The sequence below is a fragment of the Triticum urartu genome, chromosome 7 (genome assembly GCF_003073215.2).
Source record: "Triticum urartu cultivar G1812 chromosome 7, Tu2.1, whole genome shotgun sequence".
Lineage (NCBI taxonomy): Eukaryota > Viridiplantae > Streptophyta > Magnoliopsida > Poales > Poaceae > Triticum > Triticum urartu.
Window position 1 is genome coordinate 638,944,760 of NC_053028.1, and position 25,228 is coordinate 638,969,987.

Here is a 25,228-nt window from a genome sequence, read left to right on the forward strand (position 1 = left end):
CTGGCGTGCGGAGGAATCGAAAGAAGCCGGATGAGCAAGGGAATCAGCAGGGAAAGGAAATACCGGTCACTTGGTCGCCGAGTGGCCGCCGTGCCGGGAGCCGCCGCGTTGACGAGATGCAGCAGGAGCAGCTATGCCGCTTTGCTTCCCTGTTGCGTGGCTTGTCACTTCAGTAGTTCAGTAGTCAGTACGAGTAGAACGAGCTGCAGGCAGGGTAGAGAGGATATTAGGCAGAGAAATTGCATACCTGCCCATATGGACATAAAGGTCACTCCACGTCCATTTTCTGGTTTCAAATAATCAAGAATTCATTAGAATACGAATCAGGGCAAATGATCAAAAGAATAAAGAAATGGCGCAAATAATCTAATCCTAACTAAAGCAGGGCAAATCATCTAATCACCAAGTAAAACGGGGCAAATCTTTTCAGCCGAAAGCCGCTGCTTGCAGCCCCTGCCATAACACAATTTTCTCTTAGTTCGGGCTCGTGGGTGGGGGTCTCTGTAATCCCACTTGCTCACTTCTACCTGATTTCTCCGCAGATATGATTTTAGGTTTGTCATCGCTCAAGATGAAGAAGATTAATGATTCTTCAACCATGCTGTTGTACGAATTGCCCTCTGGTTACGCGATTATCTCTTTTGATGGGGTCGACCTCAGCATTCCGATGGAGGTACTTGTTTTCTCGTTGTTGATCCTCCTTCGTTTTGATGAAAAAATCAAAATAATGTAACTGTTTTTCTGTTTATTTTTTCTCTTGCAGGACCTCTGGGGATACCCGCCACAGGTTCTTTGCAACACTACCTTCTTCTAGCCCTATTTTTGTCATGTTCCTGCTTGTTGCCAACTCTGCAAAATTCACAGCAATCTTTCTGTTGGAGTTGTGTCGAATATAGTGTACAAGGTAGGTTACAGTTGGACTTGTAGTTGTATTATGTTTAGATAAGATATGGAGTCATGTCCTAGTAGAACATTTGTATTCTAGACTTCTCATATATAGTGGAATTAGACACACGATGTAACATATACCAACATAATAGCACCGGAACGCAAGGAAAGCCGGCGGCATGTGCCGGTGTTCAGAGCGACCAGGTGCAGTATTGTAGCGGTGTGGAGGAGCGCCCATAGTCAGGCCCCGGGGATGTAGCCATATCGGTGAACCTCGTTAACAAATCTCGGTGTCATGCTCGTGTGATTGCTTGTTTCTCGGATGATCGATAGTATGGCCTCGGATTTATGCTAACAAATGGTATCATGAGCTAGGTTGTCTGAAGGTTGTTGGTTGTTGATCCAGAGGAAATACTGAGTTTGAGATGCAGCCGTGACTACGGTGTGATTCTCGCCGAGATCGGGAAAAGCAATTGGCGACGGCAGCAGCAGATCGGATCGACCCGACGTGAACCTAGCAAGCGGCGGCGTTCCACGCGGGCAGAGCGCTAGGCCAGCCAGAGTCGCTGGTGCAGCCACGTGCGCAGGGCAGCGTGGCCCAAAAGACGTGTGGTCTGTGCACGGTACTGCAGCGCACGGCGGGCCTAGGTCGCGGGGAGCAGTGGCGTGTGCTCGTTGCAGGTGCTGGAGGCCGTAGAAGCCGAGTCGAGCGAAACGAGTTTTGTTTTGGAACATAAAAAGGACCGAGTCTTTGTGTGACACGGACGGAGGCAGATCAATCGGCAAGGAAAAAGTCTATCAAGGGATATGCGTACATCAGGAAGACTAAGGATTTGACAAAGCAAATAGCTAGCATTGAGAGTTGAGCCAGGGAACTACACACGTGAAGACCAGAAGGTTGATTTTTGTTGAATTTGCTAGTAGTACATATTTGTTTGTGTACTTGGGCATCACGTGAGAGAAAAGCTCAAATAAATTTTCGCAGCGTCAGTCGTATGAAGAATCATGACATCATCGGACATCAGGTTTAAGGTGGAGAAGTTTAACGGAACTGAAAACCTTGGGTTATGGCAGACAAGATGAAAGATTTGTTGGCACAACTTGGATGCTTGAAAGCATTGCGGGAAGTCAATTCAGCTAAGATGGAATTATCATGTGATGGATGGAAATTCGCGGAAGACGATTTGAGAGCCTCGAGCGTGTCATGTAGCCAGACAAGTTCGGCTGGGTCGGATTAGATAGTCTGACGGAACGACGCAAGTCGGTTGGTACAGAAGACGGTGGTGGGATCGGCGAAGACGACGTAGGAGCGTGATGCTGATGGTGACCGACTTCTGGGCGTGGAAACACGTGGCGCAGGCCTGAGGGCTTGTGTGGCTTCGACAAGACTATGGCGGGATTGATTCAAGGTGGTGTATACACGGAACTTGAAGTCGGTGAGGCGCGGGGGTGGACTGATCATCTACCATGGAGTCATGTTGAAGGTGGAGCTGGAATCTGGAAGACTTCACTCAGTGTTGATTGAGGGGTTACGGCGTAAGAGCTCAGAGAGTCGAAGCCTATTCAGCGGGAAAAGCGAGGGACATGTAATTCGGACTGGAGCCCAGTGGTCTAATGGAAGCGTAAAACTCGTCATCGGTCGGTGATGATCGATGGTACTCTGTAGTGGGGGTTGAGTGGTGTGGTTTCGCGACCCTTGAGACTCGACCAGGACAGCGGAGGCTCGACGCGGTAATAGCGGCGAGGCGTGCGGTACGCACGGGGCATGGAGACGGGTCAGGGCTCTGGTGGTCATACATGTGGTGAGACAACTGTGAATTTGACTCGGGATGACTACAAGCAATGGTGAAATTCCTTCTAGTGTTGACAGTGGTCAAGAAAAGAAGGGACTACAAGTTGCAGGTGGAGTCATATGGAGTCTTTAGAGTAGCAGCGGTACTCATGAGAGAAGCTCAAGTCCAATGTACATGGAAGTTTGACGCATTGATGAATTCAAGATGGTGGAGAATATTCGTCAAGGTGGAGTTTGTTGGAGTTGTGCGAATATAGTGTACAAGATTACAGTTGGACTTGTAGTTGTATTGTGTTTAGATAAGATATGGAGTCGTGTCTTAGTAGAACACTTGTATCCTAGGCTTCTCATATATAGTGGGAGTAGACACACGATGTAACATATGCCAACATAATAACACCGGAACGTATGGGAAGCCGGCGGCATGTGCCGGTGTCTAGGGCGACCGGGTGCGGTATTGTAGCGGTGTCATGGGGAGGAGCGCCCATAGTCAGGCCTCGGGATATAGCCATATCGATGAACCTCGTTAACAAATCTCAGTGTTATGCTCGTGTGATTGCTTAGTCTTCAGATGATCGACAGTATGGCCTTGAATTTATTCTAACACTTTCACCATTCTTGATTGTAGTGGGGTGGAGTATAAAATGTTAACTCATTATTACTCGGCATCCTCTCAGTCTCAGAATATGTGTCTTCAGCCCACCATGAACAAATCAATGAAGCACTAAACCTAAAAAATAGGAATTGATTAAATATGAATTCTAACACACTTAAATATGAATTCAAATTGCAAATATTGCAATAACTACACGCTTGGTTTTCACGGATATGTTGAAACCCATTTTGCGAGGCCAGGAAAACATATATAGGATAAAAACATTTATATTAAGATAAAGATACAGCTTCCCAAATGAACAGTTTTGGGAGCACCACTGAAGGAAGTGTATAACAAAGGCAACATTAATACTTCACGATTGAGGCACTCCTATTGAAATACCCTGTCTCCTATCATGATTTAGCCACATTGCATTATATTTAACAGGATTTATTTAAATCCCTTTTGCATTTCTTTCTCAGAATGCCAGGCTTGAGGGGTTCAAAAAGTTTGAGGAGAAGTCCACTGCCATTGACCTTACTAATGGGGTTATGGGTAAAGACCTGTCTGAGATGCTCACCAACTTTTGTGGCTCTGAGCAGAAACTACTTGTTGGACATGCTGAATATAAAGAGAGAAGTGCATATTACATCCCCCAACTCTAGCCTAGTCTAATATACACCCCCAACTCCAATACCATCTAGTTTACACCCCCCAACTCTCGAAATCAGGCGGAATTCAACCCTCCCCTCCCTGTTGACCGGTTTTAACCCAGTTGACCGGTTTTGACATGTTGACTGGGTGAACAGTAACAAAAAAATCAAAAAATATTTTGTTTTTTCCAATGAGTGAACAGTAAATTCAAAAAAAGTTGGAAATAAAATTCAACAAGCAGTTTCGATTTTTACCTGGTGAATAGTAAATTCCAAAAATACATTTTTGCAAAAAAAAACCGAATTATTTTTGCGTGGACGATTTTTCAGCGCGTGATGTCTGACAATTTTCAGCTTGTTTGGACATTTCAGTGGTCTCTCAACAAAAAAAATATATCAGCCCGAACTGTTAACTGTTTCATGCAAATATAATTCAGAAATTTTTGTTTTCTTATTTTTTTTCCTGAAATTTACTGTTCACCCGGACAAAAAATCAACATTTTAAAAAATCAAAATTATTTTATTATTATTTATTCAGAACTTTTTAAAATTTTACTATTCAGCCGGTGAAAAAACGTAATTTTTTTAAAAAAATATATTTCTTTTGAATTTACTGTTCACCCAGTCAATAGGTCAAAACCGGTCACCGGGGAGGGGAGGGTTGAATTCCGCCTGATTTCGAGAGTTGGGGGGTGTAAACTAGATGGTATTGGAGTTGGGGGTTGTATATTAGACTAGGGCTAGAGTTGAGGGCTGTAATATGCACTTCTCTCAAATATAAAAGAATAGTTGAAGGGAAGCTGGTTAGTCTAACTCTGTAAGCTATCTTTGTTGCTTCTGTTTGTGTGAACAGTATGGCTCACAATTTATTTCCTTTTCTTTCAGGACATAACCTGTCAGTATGATAATATTGTGGAGGAGCTGATTTGGGGTTTAGAGAATATCATGCATACTTTATTGCCTGAGGAAACATCAGAGACGAAGGAGTATCGGCCCCCCAGAGGGAAAGGATTAATCCTTTTCTTACACCAATATGGCTTTGTTGTCGAAGAAAACTCGATGAGGCTATCCGCTTGTACTTCTTATTTCTGACATGCAGTGTTCTCTCTGCTTTATTGCTCCATTGTCATGCAATTTTAGTCCTTCTCTTTTCAGCGTTCTTAGCAACCTTGAGTAAAGTCTTCTTTGGCCATGCAGTGTTAGCCCTTTTCGATTTATTGTGTGCTTGTAATGCTTTATTGCCAACGAGCTAAATTATGCATAGACATACTGTTTGTATTGTGAATTGAAATTTAACATAAGATTTTCCAGATTTTTACTTTTGTTTGCCTTTTCCTGCTACTCTCAGTGAGTAAACAGATGTTCATTTTCATCCAGGTTACTGGAAGCATTGTTGAGACGGCTCGTCTCTTGTATCACCTTGAGTTAAATGAACGGCACTACTTGAAATTATTGTGCAGATCTATAAAGAAATTCATTGATGTATCATCTCTCACTAAGCGTTGGAGTTTACTCAAATTTGCAACTGCTCTGAAGTTTCTTTGTTACCCTGAAGAATCGTACGAAGTTTGGGGCCCTCATAAGGTGATTGTAGTATGTTTTACGTGCGTTTTGAGCATCCACACACACGGTAATTATCGTTCTGACACTAGACTGAATTATGTTTCTTTCAGATTTTGTCAGCTGCTGAGTATGAGGGTGTAACGTCCAGGAGACATCAATACAGACGTATGATTAAGGCGAAGATCGATGTCTTCGCAGTGTACGATGATGTTTTGGCTCTCTATTCAGAAAGGCAAGACCTTCAGTTTAGTTTACTCTCCCTGATGCCGGTGGAGCCAAAGAAAATTATGCTTTGGAATGATCGTTTTTGCCGATTCGACTGATTTACCTACTGGCTCCGAAGTTGGAAAATAAGCTACTCCACTGAAATTATACTAGTGTAGTGTCAAAAACGCTTTTATATTATGGGACAGAGGGAGTATTACTGATGTTGATAGTATGCTCGACTCCACTGAAAATTGTACTCGAGTCTATGTAGTCATGACCAGTGAATTGGATTTCCCTGAGACGCGACAAGAAGATGTTTCCTGTGATAAGCAGGCTGAAAGACATATATAAGCTTCTTGATGCTCTTGAGAAGAAACCTCGATTTTCGTCAAGCTTCTTCATCCATTTTCCCTCGATCCAAACTACTGTATTATATATCCCGTTAAAGCTTGAAACTTCACAATCGTGCATGCGTTTGTCTATTTGTGGGTGCAATAGTCTTTTGGGGCCTCTTTAGAGCATCTTCAAACTCCCCAAATAACCATTTATTGAGGCCTCCCAACAATATTTTTCTAGTATGATCTATAGATATACAAGTTTGTTTCCTATCTTTCAAAGGGTACATATATTTGTGGCTACTACCTACTAGAGTGAGAGAAAACAAAAGAAACACTTTGTTTGTCACAACATGGTAAAAAATAACAAATATTTTGGACAAATCTCAAATTCATCTATATGAGCAACTCCTAAAGTGTTTGTTAAACACATGGTTGAAGATCGTAATGTTATCTCGTAGCAACACACGAGTATTCAACCAGTAATTTTAAAAGAAAAGAAAAATATTTTTTGTATTTTTGAGCTGGGGAGGGTCGCGTTTGGGCCTGGGATTTTAAGGTCCAGTATTTTTTTAGCCCAGCCTAGGTGCTAGTGTAAACATGCATGGTAACCGATCATGGTTCACATCTGACTGATACATTGTGGCGGCAAAGATCACGGGTACAGTGGTTGGCCGAGGGGGATGGCAATACAAACTTTTTTCACCAGAAGGCCAGCATCAGGAGGAGGAAGAATCACATTGAGCAGCTCGCTTGTGATAATGGTACTGTATGCAGAGATGAAGGAGAAATAGGTGCCATGGCCACCAAATTTTATGAGAATTTATACAAGTCTGAGGGTACCTTTGGGATGGAGGAAGTGCTCTCTCATATCCCAAGGAAGGTTAATGATTCGATGAACGAGATGCTTGATGCCCTTTATAACAACAACAACAACAACAACAACAACAACAACAACAAGAACAACAACAACAACAGCAACAACAACAACAACAACAACAACAACAAAGCCTTTAGTCCCAAACAAGTTGGGGTAGGCTAGAGGTATTATTAATTTCGGTGGGTCATACCAGGTTATAATGCAACAGAAATAAAAGAAGCTCTTTTCAGATATCCCACTAAGGCTCTGGGACTAGATGGTTTTCCGGCGCAATTTTTTCAGAAAAAATGGGGAATATGTGGCGATGAGGTGACCAAGGTAATTTTACGAGTTCTTAATGGTGAGGACTCTCCGGAGGTTATTAATAGGACGTTCATTGTGTTGATCCCTAAGGTATCGAATCCGACCTCCCTCACTCAATTCCGACCTATAAGCTTGTGTAATGTTATCTACAAGATTATTTCAAAAGTTTATGCTAATCGGTTGAAGAGGATTTTACCGGAGATTATTTCATCAGAACAGTCCGCGTTTGTGCCCGGGAGGCTCATTACTGACAATATTATAGCAGCATATGAGTGTTTGCATTTTATGAAGAGGACGAGAAGTAAGCATAATGATTTCTGTGACCTAAAAGTTGATATGATGAAGGCCTACGATAGGGTGGAGTGGAGCTATCTAAAGGCGGTTATGGTGAAAATGGGTTTTAGCCCAGCTTGGGTTGGCAGGATCATGCAGTGTGTTACCACGGTGACCTTTAATGTGCTCCTTAATGGAAGTAAGCTTGATGAAATACGGCCTTCGAGAGGAATTTGTCAAGGTGATCTGATCTCACCTTATCTTTTTTTACTAGCAGCCGAAGGTCTCTCATGCTTATTAAAGTCTAGCAATGTGAGTGAGAACGCGAGGGGGGTTTTGGTTGCACCAACAGCTCCGAGGGTGAACCACCTCCTTTTTGCAGACAATTGCCTGCTAATGTTTAAAGCAAATGATGTGGGAGCGATGGAAATCAGAGATATTATTGGGAGATACTATGATGCTTCAGGTCAACGGGTAAACCTAGCTAAATCCAGCATCTTCTTTGGTAAAGGTTGCCCAAATGATAGGAGAGAGGTGATCAAAGGAATTCTAAATGTCCCTAATGAATCTCTTTCAGAACGACAACTTGGTCTCCCTTCAGATGTTGGGAGGTCAAAAAATGGATCTTTTAAGTATATAAAGGATCGGTTGTGGGGAAAGGTTAAAGGTTGGATAGAAAAGTGCATGGCAGCAGCTAGGAAAGAAATTCTGATCAAATTTGTCGCTCAAGCAGTTCCCACATAATCAATGTCGTGCTTTTTACTCCCGAGAGGTTTATGTCAGCAGATCAATACTATGTTGAGGAAGTTTTTTGGGGGGAGCAAGAATGGGGAGAGGAAGGTAGCTTGGGTCTCTTGGGACAAACTTACAATGCCTAAATACCAAGGTGGCTTGGGTTTTCGAGATATAGAGCTTTTTAACTTAGCCATGCTGGCAAAGCAAGCTTGGAGACTCTTAACAGAACCTGAGTCTTTGAGTGCAAAAATCCTTAGAGCTTTTTACTACCCGGGCAGTGATGTGTTGCATTCAGAGCTGGGTGGTCACCCTTCCCAGGTATGGTGGGCAATATGTGCTGGTATGTCAGTTTTAAAACAGGGTTTGATCAAGAGGGTAGGCAACGGGCAATCCATAAACATCTGGGGTGACAACTGGTTGCCGAGAGATTTTATGTTACGAGCACTGCATTCGAGATCGGCTTCACCTCCAGTCTATGTTAGCGATTTGATTGATGAAATAGTACCAAGTCCTGGAACAGGCAGATGATACACATGCATCTGCAGGCTCCTGATGTTTCGGTTATCCTAAATATTCCTCTGAGTTCACAAAATGTTAGTGATAGCTGGGCCTGGCATTATGATCGGAAAGGAATTGGTAGATACAAAGAAAAGGAGGGAGGACTGGCTAGATGGCCGGCCAGCGGCATTGGATACGAGCGCAACACATATTCATTGGAAGAAATTGTGGAAGATAAATGCGCGGGCCAAAATTCGTAATTTTGCTTGGTGTTTGGCCAGAAACTCAATTCCTACGGAGGCAGTACGACATCATAGGAAGATGGCTGACGATGATGTCTGTCAGATTTGTAATGGGGCTCAAGATACATGGCGGCGCGCACTTATAGATTGTAATTTTGTGAAATGTGTTTGGGCACTGATGGATGAAGAGATGGTCGAGCATTTGATAGCATGCAATATTCATGATGCACGCATATGGCTTGTTGAACTGATGGAATCTACAAGTGAAGCTGAATTTGTGAAAATACTTGTGACCTTGTGGTCGATTTGGTGGGCTCGCAGGAGAGCGCTTTATGAGTAGGAGTTTCAATCACCTGACCACCTTTAGCTTCATTCAGATTTACTTAGCTGATCTGGAGTTACTAGCTACGTGCAGGCCTATGAAGCAAGGGGCTACTACACATGAAAGAGTTCTAGCTACCACAAGAACAGATAGAAAATGGAAGCCTCCAGTCCAGGGGTATTTGAAAATCATGGTGGATGCAACTGTGAGCCGGAACAGTGATAGAGCTGCCTTTGCTGCGGTATGCAGAGATGAACTTGGAAGTTTTCAAGGAGCATCTTCGGTGGTGATCCGTGATATGGTACATCCAGAAATACTTGAAGCTATGGCCTTTAGGGATGCCCTATCCTTGGCGAGTGATCTAAACATTCACAAAGTACAGGTAGTGACAGACTGCATGGCGACTATTAATCATCTCAAGAGCTCGTACAGGGGATCCAGTTCTATGGTTATTGAAGAAATTAAAGCTCAGATGGGAGATTTTGAAGCAGTTGAAGCAGGCCACGAGAGGCGAGCGAATAACTGGGAGGCGCATGACTTGGCAAGAGCTTTTGTTACCCTAAATGTGTGGCGCCACTTGTGGTTCCTACAAACCCCTGATATAGTTTGTATGCTATATTTTATTTCGACTGAATAAAGCTGGGTGATACCTTAAAAAAAATCTGACTGATACTATTTGTAATCCATATATGGGAGTTTCACAGGCAGCCATTATTATAAAAATAATTTTGAAACTGAGGTTAAATCAATTTGGAAATCAAGCTATTAATATAATTAATTAGCTAAACAATTAATTATGCATGGAAGTAATTAGGTATGCTTAAATAGATACACAATTAATTAGCTAAACAATTAATTATGCATGCAAGTAATTAGGTATGCTTAAATAGATACACAATTAATTAGCTAAACAATTTAGAAATCAAGCTATTAATATAATTAATTAGCTAAACAATTAATTATGCTTAAATTGAGTATGTTTTTTTGTGGAAAATAAAATTATAAATCAAGCCATTAATGCAATTAATTAATCAGTCATGTTGTTAATTAGGCATCCAGATAATTTGTACTAGTAGATAATTTTTTTTCCAAATGTATTTTCCCTAATAGTGAAGATTTTTTAACAAAATAGGCCATAATCTACCGCTTCGTGTGCACCCAGATTGTCACAACAAAGTTAACGCCACCACAGGCGAGGACAATCGGTCACATGTCATCACTTTCCAAATATTGTTTCATCCCATAGCAACGCACAAGTATTTTATAGCTAGTATAATATGAAAAGGAGAGTATTGAATCACAGAGATCCTTGCATTAACTCGGACGTTATCCATGAGATTTTAGCAATCCGTGTTTTGATTTTGGTCGCCGCCAAGCTTTTATTTCTTGCTTGATTGCTCAGTATATAAGGATCACCTACTCACTAGAGCAAAAAGCTCCAGCCGGCATTAGACCAGAAACACATACTCTGGCAAATCTCCAGACGAGCACCAAACAAGCACAAGCACACGCCTAGCCGGACAGGTCCATGAACCCCTTCCATACAGCAACCGTGCTCTCGGTGCTCCTTCTCATGTGCTTCGCTAATCATGGGCAATGTAATCACCAGGCTTATTGCTATACTTCACTTGATCCGTCTTTCCAACACAAAATCATCCCATAGATTTTTCTTTCTTCGGATCCGCGCTTGCGGTTTGCATTACTCCCTCCGTTTCTAAATATACGACGTTTTGGTAGTTCATCGGAGGGAGTAGTTGACACGACACCACGGAGATCAGAAACAAATACTGATGGTTTGTTCCTTGATCGCGCAGCCAGAAGCTTGGGTCATCAGGACATGGGAAGCGGCAGGAAGATCACGATACCGCCGGGCGGGCTGTGCGTCAAAACATCCTGCTCAGGTGTCACGGCGCACGTGTGTTTCTGCTGTTTGATTGACAGCACCTGCCACAGCTCGTTGGCGGAGTGCGAGAAAGAGTCATACTGTCAAAGATCATCTTCCATCCTAGACGCCGCCGCGGCGACGGCCCGTGCTCCGTCGACACCCTCCGATCTGATCTAGTGGAGTACATGCATTGCATTTCTGAATATTTGTAACTTTCGCTCCTCGGCTGCTCGAATGTCTGAAATTCTGAATGAATGAGTTTTCGAGAGTTGAGGTTATCTGCTGTATTTATAAAACGGTTTAATTTCTCTCTCTCCCTTTTGGTATTTTGCACTGATTCTTTTGGCCTGATCTTTTGACACATGATTCAGTATCCCAAAAGATTTACCTGGGAAGAAGATTGGCTCCAGTTCTGACCAGCTTAACCATTGTCCTAGTGTCAAACACTTTGCTGCATATTTGAGTTTTGAAAACTCGCTTACTGTTGATTGGCAAGTCTGGACCTGTGTTTTGAATTTCGGCCGAAAAAAAAGGGATTTCGGCCGAATTTCGGCCATCTCGGCCTAGGGCGAAATCTATCTTCCGCTGAAATTGTTCCAATTTGAGAAATTTTGGTCAAATTTTAATCAAATTTCAGTCAAAAATTGGTCAAATTTCGGCCGAAAATTTTAAAAACGACCGAAATTCAGCCATCTCGGCCTAGGGCGAGAAAAATCACAAACCGAAAATCAAAACGCTGGTCTGGACCTCTATTTCTACCATATCACTTGGTCCATCAGAGTAGAGAATCCCTGACAAGTGTTTTAAACTATTGAAACCTTAGAGCGCCATTTAGGGTGGTGACCACACGAGTGGCATGCCATTCGGCGTGGCCACAGTCCACCCCGAGGTGGTTTCGATCATGTGCATCGCGCACAGTGACCCCCGGCTGCAGCCTCTTCGCCACCTTACTCCTTGTGGAGCGTCCCAGCTCTTGCAGTCGCTGCCCCCTTCCAGGTCGGCTCGCAGCGGCAGAGCCATGTCGGCCGAGCGCCATGACCGGCTGCACCGCCGCTCGGCTGCTTCTCGCCTACATCCGCCCCGTTGTAACCCCAGTTCCTCCACACGGCGCCACCGTAGCTTCCCGTCCGCCATTAATGATTAATGCCCGCTGCCTCCCTCTGCCCTTGGAGTTCCTCCTCTGTTCATGAGGAAGCTCCGACTGGACCCTTTGATAGCCGGTACATACGAAACATGATGGACGACTCAGGCGACTCAGGCGACCCGAGGTGGGAGGCTTCGTTCGCCGCGGATCTGCGCTCCAAGAGCACGGTCACGTTCCGGCCGGGCGTTCTGCTTCTCCGACGAGAGGCGCTCCGGCTGGTCCTGCTCAACGCAGATGGTCGGACGGTGGATGCGAGGTCCCTGAGCGAGGGCGAGGCGGTGTTCGATGGAGCCGTGATTGGGTTCCCCTGCCATCTGGCGAGGGTTGACCGGAGGTTACCGCCGCCATGTAAGACGGACGGTGCGCCTGGGTCGAGCACGTCTGGAGATGGGCCATGGCCGCATGCAGCCACTCGATGCGTTCCACCTGGCGCTACTGTGGGGATGCGGGGCTTGGGGCCACGGATGGCTCACCGCCATGAGGACCCCATTGCAGCGGCCGAGCGGGGGCATTTTGGGTTTCGGGAGGGGATCTCGCACCTACCACATCCCATTCCAGTGCGGGGACTGCCGATACACACCTTGAGCGGCTCTTCGGCCATTTCTGGACCAGATCCAAGCCCCCCCCCCCTCCTCCCTCATCTGATTCCTTCCAGTGGTGGCCGGGGAAGGTTGGCAGCAACGAGCGCTCGTTTGCTCAGGTCGTCGGGGAGACGTCGCGCACGCCGACTCCTCCGATGGCGGATCGTGGAGCAGGCAGGTTCGGGGGACGACAAGAGGGCGCAGGCCGTGGCAGTTTCGGAGGAGGTCGGACGCAGGCGCCGTCGAGCCAGGGGCGGAATCTGGTGTGGCAACGCACGGATCCACCTCCCCCGCCTGGCAGCAGATCCGTGGGCGCGGGCGCGGGGGACCGATGGGAGGCGGCGGCGAAATCCCAAGGCAGCGGCGCGAGGGAGCAGTGGCCTGACACAGGTTCCAAGACGGCGTCGAAAGGGGGAGCTCATGTTCCTCCCGCGGTTCCTACTCGTCAGGACAACAAAGGCACAGGCGAGCTCTGCCACAACTGCAATTTACTAGGTCATTTTGCTCCTCGTTGCCCCACTATTAGATGTGAGAGATGAAGTAAACTTGGGCACATGGCACAGCTATGCCAATCTCCTCGCCCCTGGGAATGCATTCCTATGATGTGTGGATTTCAGTCCCCTGGCCAGGGTTTTTTCTTCATCCCTGATTGTGCCTATAGTAAGCAATCCAGTGAAAAAACCAATACTGTTGTGATTATTGTTCTAGAGGGAGATGCTTCTGTTAAAGAAATAGAGACTGAATTCAATGGTTTTTTCTCTCAGAAACCTAAAAAGTGGCGTTGTACTGCTCGCCAAATCAGTCCTACTCAGTTTGTTACGAGATTCCCTAATGCTCGTGAGGTTGAAAGGGCGTGTTGTTATGGTAAACGCCTCTCGATCCTGGATGGCTCTGTGATTGTTTGTATCTCCTCCTGGTCAGCGTCGGTAGGGGCTAAGGCTGATCTTCAGAAAGCCTGGGTTTGTGTGCGCAATGTCCCCTTGGAGAAACGTTGTACCGAATATGTGTCATATGCGGGGGGTTTAGTTGGGGTCACTTTGGAAGTTGATCCAGCTACCTTACATAAACCTGAGTATGCTCGTATTCTGCTGGGTTGTAGGGAAGTTGAAAAAATTCCTCCCTCGGCTGAGGGTATGCTTGAAGGGAAGTTCTATGATTTCTTTAATGAAGTGGAAAGAATTGTGGTGGGGGCCCCTGATAAAAATCAGTCTTCCGTTCGTGTTGACAATGGCGCATCTTCCTCTGTTGCCAAAAAAGCTAAGTTTGATTTTCAGCATGAGTCTTCTACTGACCAGGGGGGACAAGTGCTTCTGTGGTGGGGAATTCATCTTCTCAGAACTATACCGTGTGCTCTCGGTTGCCCACTCTATCTGAAAATGAGGAGGAGGAGGAGAGTGACGATGGGGACCATACTGAATTACTCATTCACTCTATGGCAAAAGAACATGCAGCTATGGAGTCTCCTGAGCTGAGTTCGCCAACTGTTAATATGAGTTCTGAGGGGCTTAGTCAAGATCAGGGAGTTGTTGTCGCCTCGTGTGCCTCTCCGGTCCCAGTTGAGCCTATGAAAACAGGTGTCTGGGCTGTTACACCTATCCCTCCTTCGCCTGTTTTTTTGGATAATTTTGGTCACTTTGGTAACTTGACTAAACTATCAGACTATGTGGTGTGGCCGGCTCTGCTACGTGTGGTGGAACTTGAGGAGGGCTCGGTGGAGGGTGGTGGGGTTCATAGTGTGTACACTGTGGAGTCGCCCAATGGGTCTCCTATGCATGAAAACGTGCCTCCTGAGCCAACCGGGCCTTCTACTCGCAATCAGTACCAGAAGCTTGCTAGGGTGGAGGAGATAGCCTCTGGAAGAATGAGGAAGCGCAACTTGGAAGGTAATGGCACCCCTCCTACTGATAATCAGTTCTCTATTCTGTCCAATACTGCTATTATGTTGCGTGCCTCCCTCATGGGGGTTGAAATTCCCGATGATAATTTTGCTACGATTGATGTTCTTCGGGAATTAGAGTCATCTAGGCAAATGCTTCAAGAGAAAAAATTTGTTCCTGCTAAAATTACCATTAATGACTGTTGTGGTAACTCTACTCCTCTCTCATTGACCTGGGGTGATCAGGAGAGTGGGGATGATGATATTTTCATCAAAGTTCAGTCTCGGAAAAAGAAAAAAGAAAAGTCTAGTAAGGTCAAAGTGGCTCTCTCATCCTCTATTTCCTCTTCTAGGCCTCTTACTAGAAGACAAAGGAAAAAAATTGAGGATAGGTCTGTCTTGGAACCTGGCAGACCTATCAGGGTGAGGGATAAACCTAGTCGATATAAATGATAGGTATCTTTTGGAACTATAGGGGGGCAGGAAAGAAAGGCATGTCTTCCTGTCTCACAGATATCATTAGTGCCAATGGTGTTGATTTCATTGGTCATCAAGAGACCATGAAGAAAAATTATAAAACCTCCTTTTTTAGGAAGCTTGACCCTATGGCTAATTTCCACTGGGAATGCATCCCTTCAATTGGGAAATCTAGAGGAATCCTATGTGGTGTGAGAGTAGAGAAGTTTGATGTTATTGACACTGTTTGTGGCAACTGGCAAGTACATTTTGCAAATTAACCTTTTTGACAAAATTAAGAAGTGCAAGTGGGCTCTACTGGTCGTTTATGGAGCTACACATGATGATAGGAAACCTGAGTTTTTGGCTGAGCTGTCCTCATTTTGTAATAAAATTGACATTCCTTATCTGGTTTGGAGAGATTTTAATATTCTTAGGCATTGTGGAGAGAAAAACAAACAATCTCCTATGTCTCATTTCTCGGATGTTTTTAATTTTATAATCCATTTACTTGGGCTGAGAGAGATTTATATGTCCGGCGGTTCTTTTACTTGGTCCAATAAACAAGAATGTCCTACTTTGGAGAAGTTGGACAGGGTCTTAATGTCTCCTGATTGGGAAGACGTGTTTCCCTTGGTCTCTGTTCGTAAGTTGGTTAAAGAGGTTTCGGACCATAATCCCCTACTTCTTGATGGGGGGTGGCTCCTTCAAGGGCTCAGGGCAGCAGATGTTTTAGGTTTGATGTGACCTGGTTGAATAACCCTGATTTCCTCCCTCTTGTGGCTAATATTTGGTCTAAACCTGTGTATACTGAGGATCCTATCGACACCCTTAATATTAAATTGAAGAGGGTCAAAAAATTCTTTAAAGGGTGGGGGTCGAACATTTTTGGTAATAACAGAATTAATAACAATCTTCTCAGACTAGAACTTCAGGAATTGGAGTTGCTAGAGAAGAAGAGTGACCTGTGTGGGGAAGCCTATGCTAGGAAACTTGGTATTTTAGTGGAACTAAATAATATGTATACAGAGGAAGAGCTTGATTGGCATAAACAATCTAGTGAGAGGTGGTTTCTTAAAGGGGATCGTAATACGGATTTCTTTCATAAAGTGGCTAACGGGAGACGGAGGAAAAAATACTATGCATTCCCTTGAGTGTGGTTCCATATTCATTGAGGGGACTAAGAACCTTTTGTCCCATACTACAGATTTCTATAAGGAATTATTTGGGCCTGCTCCTGGTAACATTTGCAAAATCGATGCCTCTTTGTGGCCCGAGGAGGAAATTCTAAATGCTAGTGATAATGAGGACCTTACGAGACCTTTTTCCCTCGAGGAAATTAAAGAAGCTCTTTTTGCGATGGAACCTAGTCGTGCCCCTGGCCCCGATAGTATCCTGGCCGAATTTTATCAACATTGTTGGGAGGTGGTTAATGCAGACTTGTATCGTTTATTCGAATGGTTTTACGAAGGTAAATTGGATGTACAGAGACTGAATTATGGCATAATTACCCTGTTGCCTAAATCCTCTGAAGCCAAGAGAATCCAGCAATATAGACCCATTTGTTTGCTGCGCTGTCCCTATAAACTGATCACTAAGGTGATGGATAGGAGGGTGAGTGTCTATGCTCCTAAGCTGTTTAGTATCCAGAAAAATGCCTTTATAAAAGGAAGAAATATTATGGATGGTGTCCTTTCCCTCCATGAAATTATGCATTATACTCACATCAAAAAACATGTCGGGGTTATCCTTAAGCTTGACTTTGAGAAAGCGTACGACAAAGTTAACTGGGATTTCCTTCTCGACTGTCATGTTAAACGAGGGTTTAATGACAAATGGTGTGGTTGGGTTTCTCAAATTCTTCGTAATGGTACGGTTAGTGTCAAGATTAATGATGAGACGGGTCCGTATATCCAGAGTGCTAAAGGGGTCCGACAGGGGGATCCTTTCTCCCCTTTCTTATTCAACTTGGCGGCTGAGTGCCTCACTAAGATGGTGTTGGCTGCTCAGAAAAATAATCTGTTTCAAGGCTTGGCTACCGATCTCATTGATGGGGGCGTGGGCATTCTGCAGTATGCCGACGATACGGTCCTGTGCATTTCTCATGATGTGGAAAAAGCCAAAAAATTTAAGTTACTCCTCTACCTGTTTGAACTCATGTCAGGCTTGAAAATCAACTTTGATAAAAGCGAGGTGTTTACGATCGGAGGGGACAACAACATTGATCAGCTGTATGCTGAGATGTTTGGTTGTCAAGTTGGCAAGCTCCCTATGAAGTATTTGGGGGTCCCAGTAACCTACTCCTCGCTCAAAACGGTAGATTGGGATTTCTTGGATGCTAAGCTGATTAAAAGGCTAGCGCCGTGGATGGGTTATGCTGCTTCCTCTGGGGCTAGAGCGATCTTGGTAAACACTAGCTTGGATGGTATTCCCTCCTACTTTATGTCCATGTTCCTCCTCAATAAAACTGTTATTGAAAAAATGAATGTTCATCGTCGCTGGTTCTTTTGGAGGAAGGAGAGGAAAAAACGGGCTTATCATATGGTCAGGTGGGATAGGGTCTGACGCTCTAGGAATATTGGAGGTCTGGGTATTAAGGATCTCCATAAGCAAAATATCAGTCTTCTTGTGAAGTGGTGGTGGAAACTTGAATCTGGGGATGGCCTATGGCAACGTATTGTCCGTGCTCGATACTTCAAAAGGAAAATGGTTGCCAATGTGCAAGCTCATTTTTCTAATTCACCCTGTTGGAAAGCACTTATGAAAGTCAAAGATATTTATATGGCTAGGAGAGAAATTAAGACGAATAGGGGTGACCTGACTAGGGTTTGGCATGACCCCTGGCTATATGAAACACCTTTAAAATGTCAGTTTCCTGTTCTGTTTGATTTCTACTCTGAACAAGATTGTACGGTTGCATCTTTTGCTACTAACAACTTTATAATGCATTTCAGACGCACTCTCTTTAGTGATTTGGCCGAGCAGTGGTCTGATATTGTGGAGAGAGCTAGAAATTTCCCGTTTAATAACCTTCCGGATGCTGTAGGCTGGAAGTTTACTCCTAAGAAAATCTTTACCACCAAATCAGTATATGAGTGGCTGGAGAAAGACCTGGCCGGACCTAACTATAAGTGGGTTTGGAAAGCAAAGATTCCCCTGAAGATTAAAATCTTCATCTAGCAATTGTTTCAAAATGCTGTCCTTACTAGAGAAAGTATGCGTAAAAGAAACTGGCCTGGTAATCCTTCTTGTTCGTTTTGTCATGACGTTGAAACTGCCGGACACCTATTTTTTGGTTGTGCTTTTGCTCGTTCGGTGTGGGGAACTTTTGGCTTGGCCTTGGGGGCATCAAGTTGCCCCAAATCTCTTTGGCAAAGTTGGGTGTGGCTGTATAAATTCCTCCCTGGTGAGAGGAAGTATTACATGGAATTCATAGCTACTGTTTGTTGGGGGGTCTGGTGTACTCGCAACAAGATCACGTTTGAGAAACGTGCTGTTCGTACACCCCTAGAGACTGTTTTCATTGTGTGCTCTTTCATGATGTATTGGTCAGGTCTGATGAAAGGAGATGACAAGGAGAAATTCCAGGCTGGGGTGCAGAAGATGGTTCGAGTGGCGACGTCTCTTGCTGATCGATCTACTTCACGTGGCAGACTCGCGCTGGAGCAGGGGAGATGAAAAAGGTTGAGCTGGAAGTGTGTGCTAGCTGTTTGGTCTGTTAGATACTCACTGGGGTTTGATGCCCACTGAGGTTAAATTGTCTCCTGGTGGGTGGTGTCAGTAGCTGCCTTATTTTGGTCCGTCTCTTGGATACTATTTTGATGCTTGATGGTTAGTGTCAGCAGGTTTTCGCCCCATGGTGGGTACTTCGTTTTAGAAGTGCTCACAGTGGGTTTTCTGCTGGTGCTCCAACTCGCTACCCCCTTTCTGCCTCCTGTTGCGTTAACTCTAGTAGCCATTTGGTGTGGTTTTAGTCCAGCATACTCAGACTGCTACTGTTGTATTTCCGTTAAGCAATTAATGAAAAGGGGTGTGCGCCTGGTTGAAAAAAAAAAAAGGAAGCTCCCAGCAAAAGTAAACGAGCCCTCTCCTCCTCCCTTCGGAATCGCTGAAGGAATCCTTGTCCTTGTTCTGACCGTAGCCTCCAATGTAGCGCAGCTCTGCACCTGCCCAGTCTCCTTCCGCGGATGTTCCATTAGGTGCAAGTTGAAGCCTTGCCAAGCATTGTGTGTGCACGCCGACAAGAGGAAGCCTGGGAGGCTGGAATGTGTGTGTGTGTGTGTGTGTGTGTGTGTGTGTGTGTGTGTCATGGAGAACACAGCCGTCACGGAAGTCAAGCTGTGTATGCATGATGTGTGGACACTCCTTTTTTTTTAGAAGTGATGTGTGGACACTCTAGACAGTAAGGCTTGAGCATGGGCAGTTCGGCCCGATGACCCAAATTCGAACGCCGACGTGCTCAGGTCAGGCCAGGCTCGGGCTCTAGTTTTCGACCGGAAAGCCCCGCATGAAGGCCCAAAAGAGCTAAAGTTGGATTTTTAAAAAATATATTTGCGGGGAAAAGCTCAAGTTAAAATTTCAGTACAAATATATGCTTTGCAAAAAAAAGCATAATAATGGAGTAGTTACATATACCCAAAATAACTAACATATACATGAAAATCATCAAGTTGCTAGAATAATTTCTACAGCATACTTCCTACGATTCATCATATGTACTATAAAGTCCTATCATCAAATTTCTGTGACAAACCCTTCAATTTAATTCAAAGCAGCCCAAGTCAAGTGTAGCACTGCAGTGCCAATTCAACAGTCCATCAAAATGCACCACCATGAACAATGAAGAAGAGCTTTATATATCTTGTTAACCTTGCACAGAGTACATGAGGTCCTTACAAAAAGACCGCCCAAACTCCCCAAAAGACCGAGCATCCCATATACGTGCCCCCCTCAGCCGGCAACCAGCAGACTCCGAGTAAAACCACGGCCTGCTTCGCCGGCATCGCCTGACCGACCACCTACCTACAGGCCCAAGAATGAACTGAACACGTTTCATGCACAATGTACAACATACTCAGGACTACTATACTACAGCAGAGCAACTTCGTCAGTCTGAACTTCACCCAGATTTCGCTTAGAAAGAAGCGGTCCAGAGCGCCTTTTCGCTCTCCCCGCATTTGTTGTGCACTCCCTGGATGTTCTCCACGGTGTTGCATATGCCGCTGCATCTCCAGTCGAATGACGCCGCGCAGGTGTTCCCCGCCTGGGCTTTCCACTCGCAATCTGCGGTCAGGCAACAGACAGATTATTCGAACCTAGTTTGTGCGCAAAGCCTGTCGCTTACAGATTATAGGTTGTTCTTTATCACATTTTTATCAATAGCTCTGCAGAAAATACTGTAAATAGTTGACAAATTTAGGCACTCAATCTGAACCCATGCAGACAAGAGTTATAGAGAGGCTTACCGGGTGGAGTACCGCAGCAAAGACGACGGTCATCAATATGCTCAACATCTAGCCCTATGAACCAAGCCCCCAAAGAGACATCCTCGTTGACATACTTGTGCAACACATGCCTGGAAAAGATCAAATCATCCGAAACGGTTTGAGTATACGCTCCAAAGCATGAAGTTAAGAGTAAATTCGGCCATTTGAAACAAAATCTGGTTCGGGTAATATCTCACTTATTTAGGGAGATGTAGGTTGCCAAATCTTTTGAAATAGCATATAGCTGACCGGTGGCATGTCGGAAATACTTATCCCCGAATTTCCAGTGCTCGGGTTCATAATATCTGACTTCCCTGTTCCGTGGCAATTGTATATTAGTTAACTACCCAGAAACACAACAAAGAAATGAGGACCTAAATACCGTGAACTACTTACTTGTCGGATAGTACAGGACCAGACTTCATGCATCCAGTATATACTCTGGGTCTCGAAATATGTTTGGACAAAATCTGCCCAAGGGTGGCTGCAGATGTGGAAGTTGCATGTTAGAAACAGAATGTTTGTCACTTGCTGAACAAGATGTTTTGACACAAGTGGAGGTCCAGAATTGATGAACTTTTGTCAGCTCCTCCTTATGAGGGAATAAGCAAACTAGATGGCATCAGAGTTTAAATTTCATAGCAGTCTTAGCCTCTAGGTACTTACTTAGCATCGTACCAATACATTTAGGTATATAAAAGACGTAAATGTGCTTTAGCAGTTAGCACTAAAGATGGTTATTTAGGTACCAATACAGTGATGATTATTTTATCCAGCTCATATGGTCAATTAATATTTGAAGAATTTACCTATATTTACATGCACATCATCATCAACTTTGACATAGAAGTTAGCATCCCATAAAGCAACAGCCGTCGCAAAGTATGTCTTGGTTTTTCCAGATAATTCAAGGTATCCTTCCACATGATCCTGTAAAGAGTGAAGACAATTGGAAGTAAGAACAACTCATAATGTAATCCAAAGTCAAAGTAACAATTACTTTGGCAGTTCCGACGGGTGCGGCTAACAACTTTTTTTAGGGACGGCTAATAACTCTTATCTTATATAGTAAAACAGATAAAGTGAAGCTTACAAGCCTCATGAAGTCTCCGTGTTTCCTATCCTCTGCCGCGATTGCCCTATCCACAATTCCACCTGAAATAGCACTGCAAACAACCATTCATCATAACCAATTGGACTGAAAAATGTGAGGGAAGCCCAAGTTGAACATAATCATGTTGCACACCTGTGACCAATGACAAAACGAATTATGATGCCCTTCTCTTCCTCCAGCTTTTTCCTCTTCTCTCCTGTTTTCCATGGTCACTCCACCATTAATAACCCATAACCCATGCCACAAAAATCTTCAAGAACAGTTCCATGTGGGAAAAAAAACCTTGTGGCATCCAGGTGTTGCGGATGGAATCCCTCCTCTTACGGCTGCTGAAGGCCGTGTTGATGCCGATGACCATGAGGTACTTGCGCCTTCCGGACGATTCGGAGGCCTTGTACTCCTGCGAAACCGGAGAGCCGTTGAGGAATGACTCCTGCAGTGTCCTTGCAGCTGAAAGCTCTGTCTCCAAATTTGCTATCGTCTTGTCCAGTGTCCTGCAGGAGGAGGGGCCATTTGAACTCTAGTCAGATAAAAATATACCTTGAAACTTTGCTGGAACAAATCAGGGGAAAAAAGACATGCGTGTTGTCACGTACTGTACAGCGTTGTGAGTGTCCAAGGCCTGTAGCGTATCTCTGAAATCCTGCTTCTGTCCGACCTGAAATTGAAATTTGCATCAACATGAGCATGCCACTGCTGCAGGAAACTGTGATTGGAAAGGAGATGGTGTCATTTGGGAGAGGGATGAAGTTACCTTAGTAGAATCACAGTCTACGGCGGCGAGCTCGGCCTCTTTCCCTCTTCTTTCGTTTGGCTTGGCAACCTCGGTTGCCTCGGGCAATGTCCACATCCTGGGAAGCAGAGATGAATTACAGAGCACATGAGTAAAATCATACAGCACAGTAGGAGGAGTAGTTAGCTAGCTCATCGGCCAGTCCGGAATTCATAGCTCGCGTAAACGATTTTGGAGCTCATATAGCATTCAGTCCCAATCGGCTAATGCCACGATCGAACCAGAAGTCTGAATTCTTTGAATCGTTGGACACCGCAGTCAAAAGGCTCAAAGCACCACAAGCAAGAACAGCCGTTGAAGTCAAAGGTTCAAAGCAGGGCCAGGGCTGGACCTCACCTACCTCAGCCCATTGACCTAAATCTGCCCCCAAAATGCAAGAAGGAGCACAGCAGATCTTGCCCCCGAGACCCGTCCCAGGCCGACGCCCTTCAGAATTCCGCGGAAACGGGGCGGGACACGGAATCTGGAGGCCGGCCAGGCGCGCTGAGCGCCGGACGACTAATGGAGAAGGAGGACCGCAGGCGAGGCGACATACATACATACCCGGAGGTGAAGAGCAGGCCGAGGGAGAAGCTCCCGGCGCAGAGCAGGAGCACCCACCGCCTGGCCACGGCCCCGTCCCCTCCCCCTCCCCCTCCCGCCGCCCCTCTCCTCCAGCTCATGGCCGCCGCCCGCTTGCACTACCGCCGGCCCTCCCCCACTCAGCCGAGCTAGCTACTCAGCTGCCGGGCAGGACATGTGCCGATGTACGGCGGGGGATGGGGAGGAGGAGGAGGAAGCGTGGCTCCCCAGGTATTCTCGCTTACTTAAATCCCGAGCCGTCCTCCCCCCGTCGCCATGTGCGCGCGCGGGCGGAGGCGGCGACCGACAGTACAGTTCAGCGGGGTTCGGTAATTGGGTTGGGGGCCGCGAATTCGACGGAGGTTTGCGGTGAGTTTATTAATATGACAGTACTGGTGATTGGTGGTAACTGGCCGTAAAGTAAGTAATGGCCGCCGTTGCGGTTGCTGTTGGCTGGATTTTCTTGGATTTGCTGACTGCTGAGCTGAGCTCGTGGGCGGCGTGCTGCGGCAGGTGGAGGCGTACGTCGTCGGGGTGGAGTGCAAGGCGGTGCCGCAGGAATGCATTGCATGCCGGCCGGGTCGTTGGGCGGAGCGGCTGCCAGGCGGGCTAGCGTGGCGGTGGTTGGTTCGCGTGCTCGCCGGCCGGCGACGGACTGGTTCGCCTCGCACACCCCGCGCCATGTACCGCGGCTTTCCTGTAACCCCTTGACTCTGACTCTCTGAGGCTTTCGAAATCAGGAAATTGCGACAGGAGCAGGTGCTATTAGAGAACAATTAGCAGACTTGGATTTGCGAATTATTATAGAGAATTCTTTGGTCGAATGGAAGAAATTAGAAGACGAAGGGTATAGTGGAGATGAGTGGGAAGATAGAAAAAGACGAATAAGAAAAGTTTTTTTGATTAGACGCATGCATTTGGCGAAACATTTTATTCAAGCAAATGTAGAACCAAGCTGGTCATAGTGAAGAGTAAATTAGACTAGTGTCATGCATATGACATTACTATAAGATATTACCTTCATAATGCAAAGTAACATAATAGTAGTATTATAAATGGCTTCATTTATTAGCTCGTAGACTCATCTTGTCTTGGAAAGCGTTATGTTACAGTAACATATTATGTTACCACCTCTCATTAATTACTTGTCACATAAGCAGAATTTTTTTAAAGTGCGCCATGTTACTAGCTAAATTACTCCCACTATGACTAGCCTGAGACGGTGCACGGTGCACGGTGCGTGGATGCGGGTCTCGTTAAGAGCAGGGCATGAAGTTTTTTTTCAGAGTATGCAATTGCGTACCATAGTTTTATAGAAGGTAGAATTTTAAGTACAAGAAGACTACAACTCGCTGCGAACAACGAGTGTAGTATAAACTCCACACCAAGGCTAGTCCGAAGACAGCCACCATCAACATTGCAACTACAACACAAAAGAGCCTGTCCAACTGAGCAACATTGCCGCGTCTCGACCGACGCCGATCACCTTCAAAGATTAGCAGATTCAACTGAACTCCCCTTGTCGACGCACATCTACCCTTGATGCCTAAAGAAGGTGTGGCAAGTAGATGGCGGAACTTGGTTGGTCCAGGGAAAGGCACCATCTTGGACTCATCAGCGACGGCGTACATTGCGCCCCTGAAGATCAAACTTGGACAACGACGAACACCGAGAGAGCACCACACAAAGAACCTCTAGGCCGTGTCTCCAAACGCAATGCTCTCAAGAGAGAAACGGCGTCGAGAACGCCGCCATCACGCCAATCCAACTCTGGACCTAGGCTTTCGTCCGAAGACAACTACCATCATCAAGTGGGAGAGGGGATGTCGACACACCTCGGCAACGCCTCCAAGGAGGGGAACGACACACACGGGTGCCATCGCCACCGGCACTGACCAAAGACGGGGCAAGATTTTCATCCGAAATGCCGCACATCCAACCTCTTAACCCACTGGACATGAGGCACACTCCGTCCTTGCAAGGCATGAAGTGAAAACACTGCTGTGTTGAAAAATAATAGTAAGAGCAACTTCAACGGGCCGATCC

General features: G+C 45.4%; 2 protein-coding genes across 2 annotated transcripts; one reads left to right on the plus strand and one right to left on the minus strand.

Moving 5' to 3' along the window:
* The first annotated feature begins 10,735 nt into the window (after positions 1 to 10,735).
* LOC125525349 lies at positions 10,736 to 11,491 on the plus strand. Its single transcript, XM_048690353.1, has 2 exons — positions 10,736 to 10,884; positions 11,101 to 11,491. Exons 1-2 carry the CDS (start codon positions 10,815 to 10,817, stop codon positions 11,346 to 11,348), a joined length of 318 nt encoding a protein of 105 aa, XP_048546310.1. The 5' UTR covers positions 10,736 to 10,814; the 3' UTR covers positions 11,349 to 11,491.
* Positions 11,492 to 20,061: 8,570 nt separating this feature from the next.
* On the minus strand, positions 20,062 to 23,566 carry LOC125521469 (probable beta-1,3-galactosyltransferase 2). Its single transcript, XM_048686518.1, has 11 exons — positions 23,165 to 23,566; positions 22,583 to 22,679; positions 22,425 to 22,486; positions 22,111 to 22,322; positions 21,961 to 22,024; positions 21,808 to 21,880; positions 21,524 to 21,644; positions 21,111 to 21,198; positions 20,912 to 21,028; positions 20,694 to 20,803; positions 20,062 to 20,511 (listed from the first exon to the last, which is right to left on the minus strand). Exons 1-11 carry the CDS (start codon positions 23,281 to 23,283, stop codon positions 20,363 to 20,365), a joined length of 1,212 nt encoding a protein of 403 aa, XP_048542475.1. The 5' UTR covers positions 23,284 to 23,566; the 3' UTR covers positions 20,062 to 20,362.
* Positions 23,567 to 25,228: the final 1,662 nt, after the last annotated feature.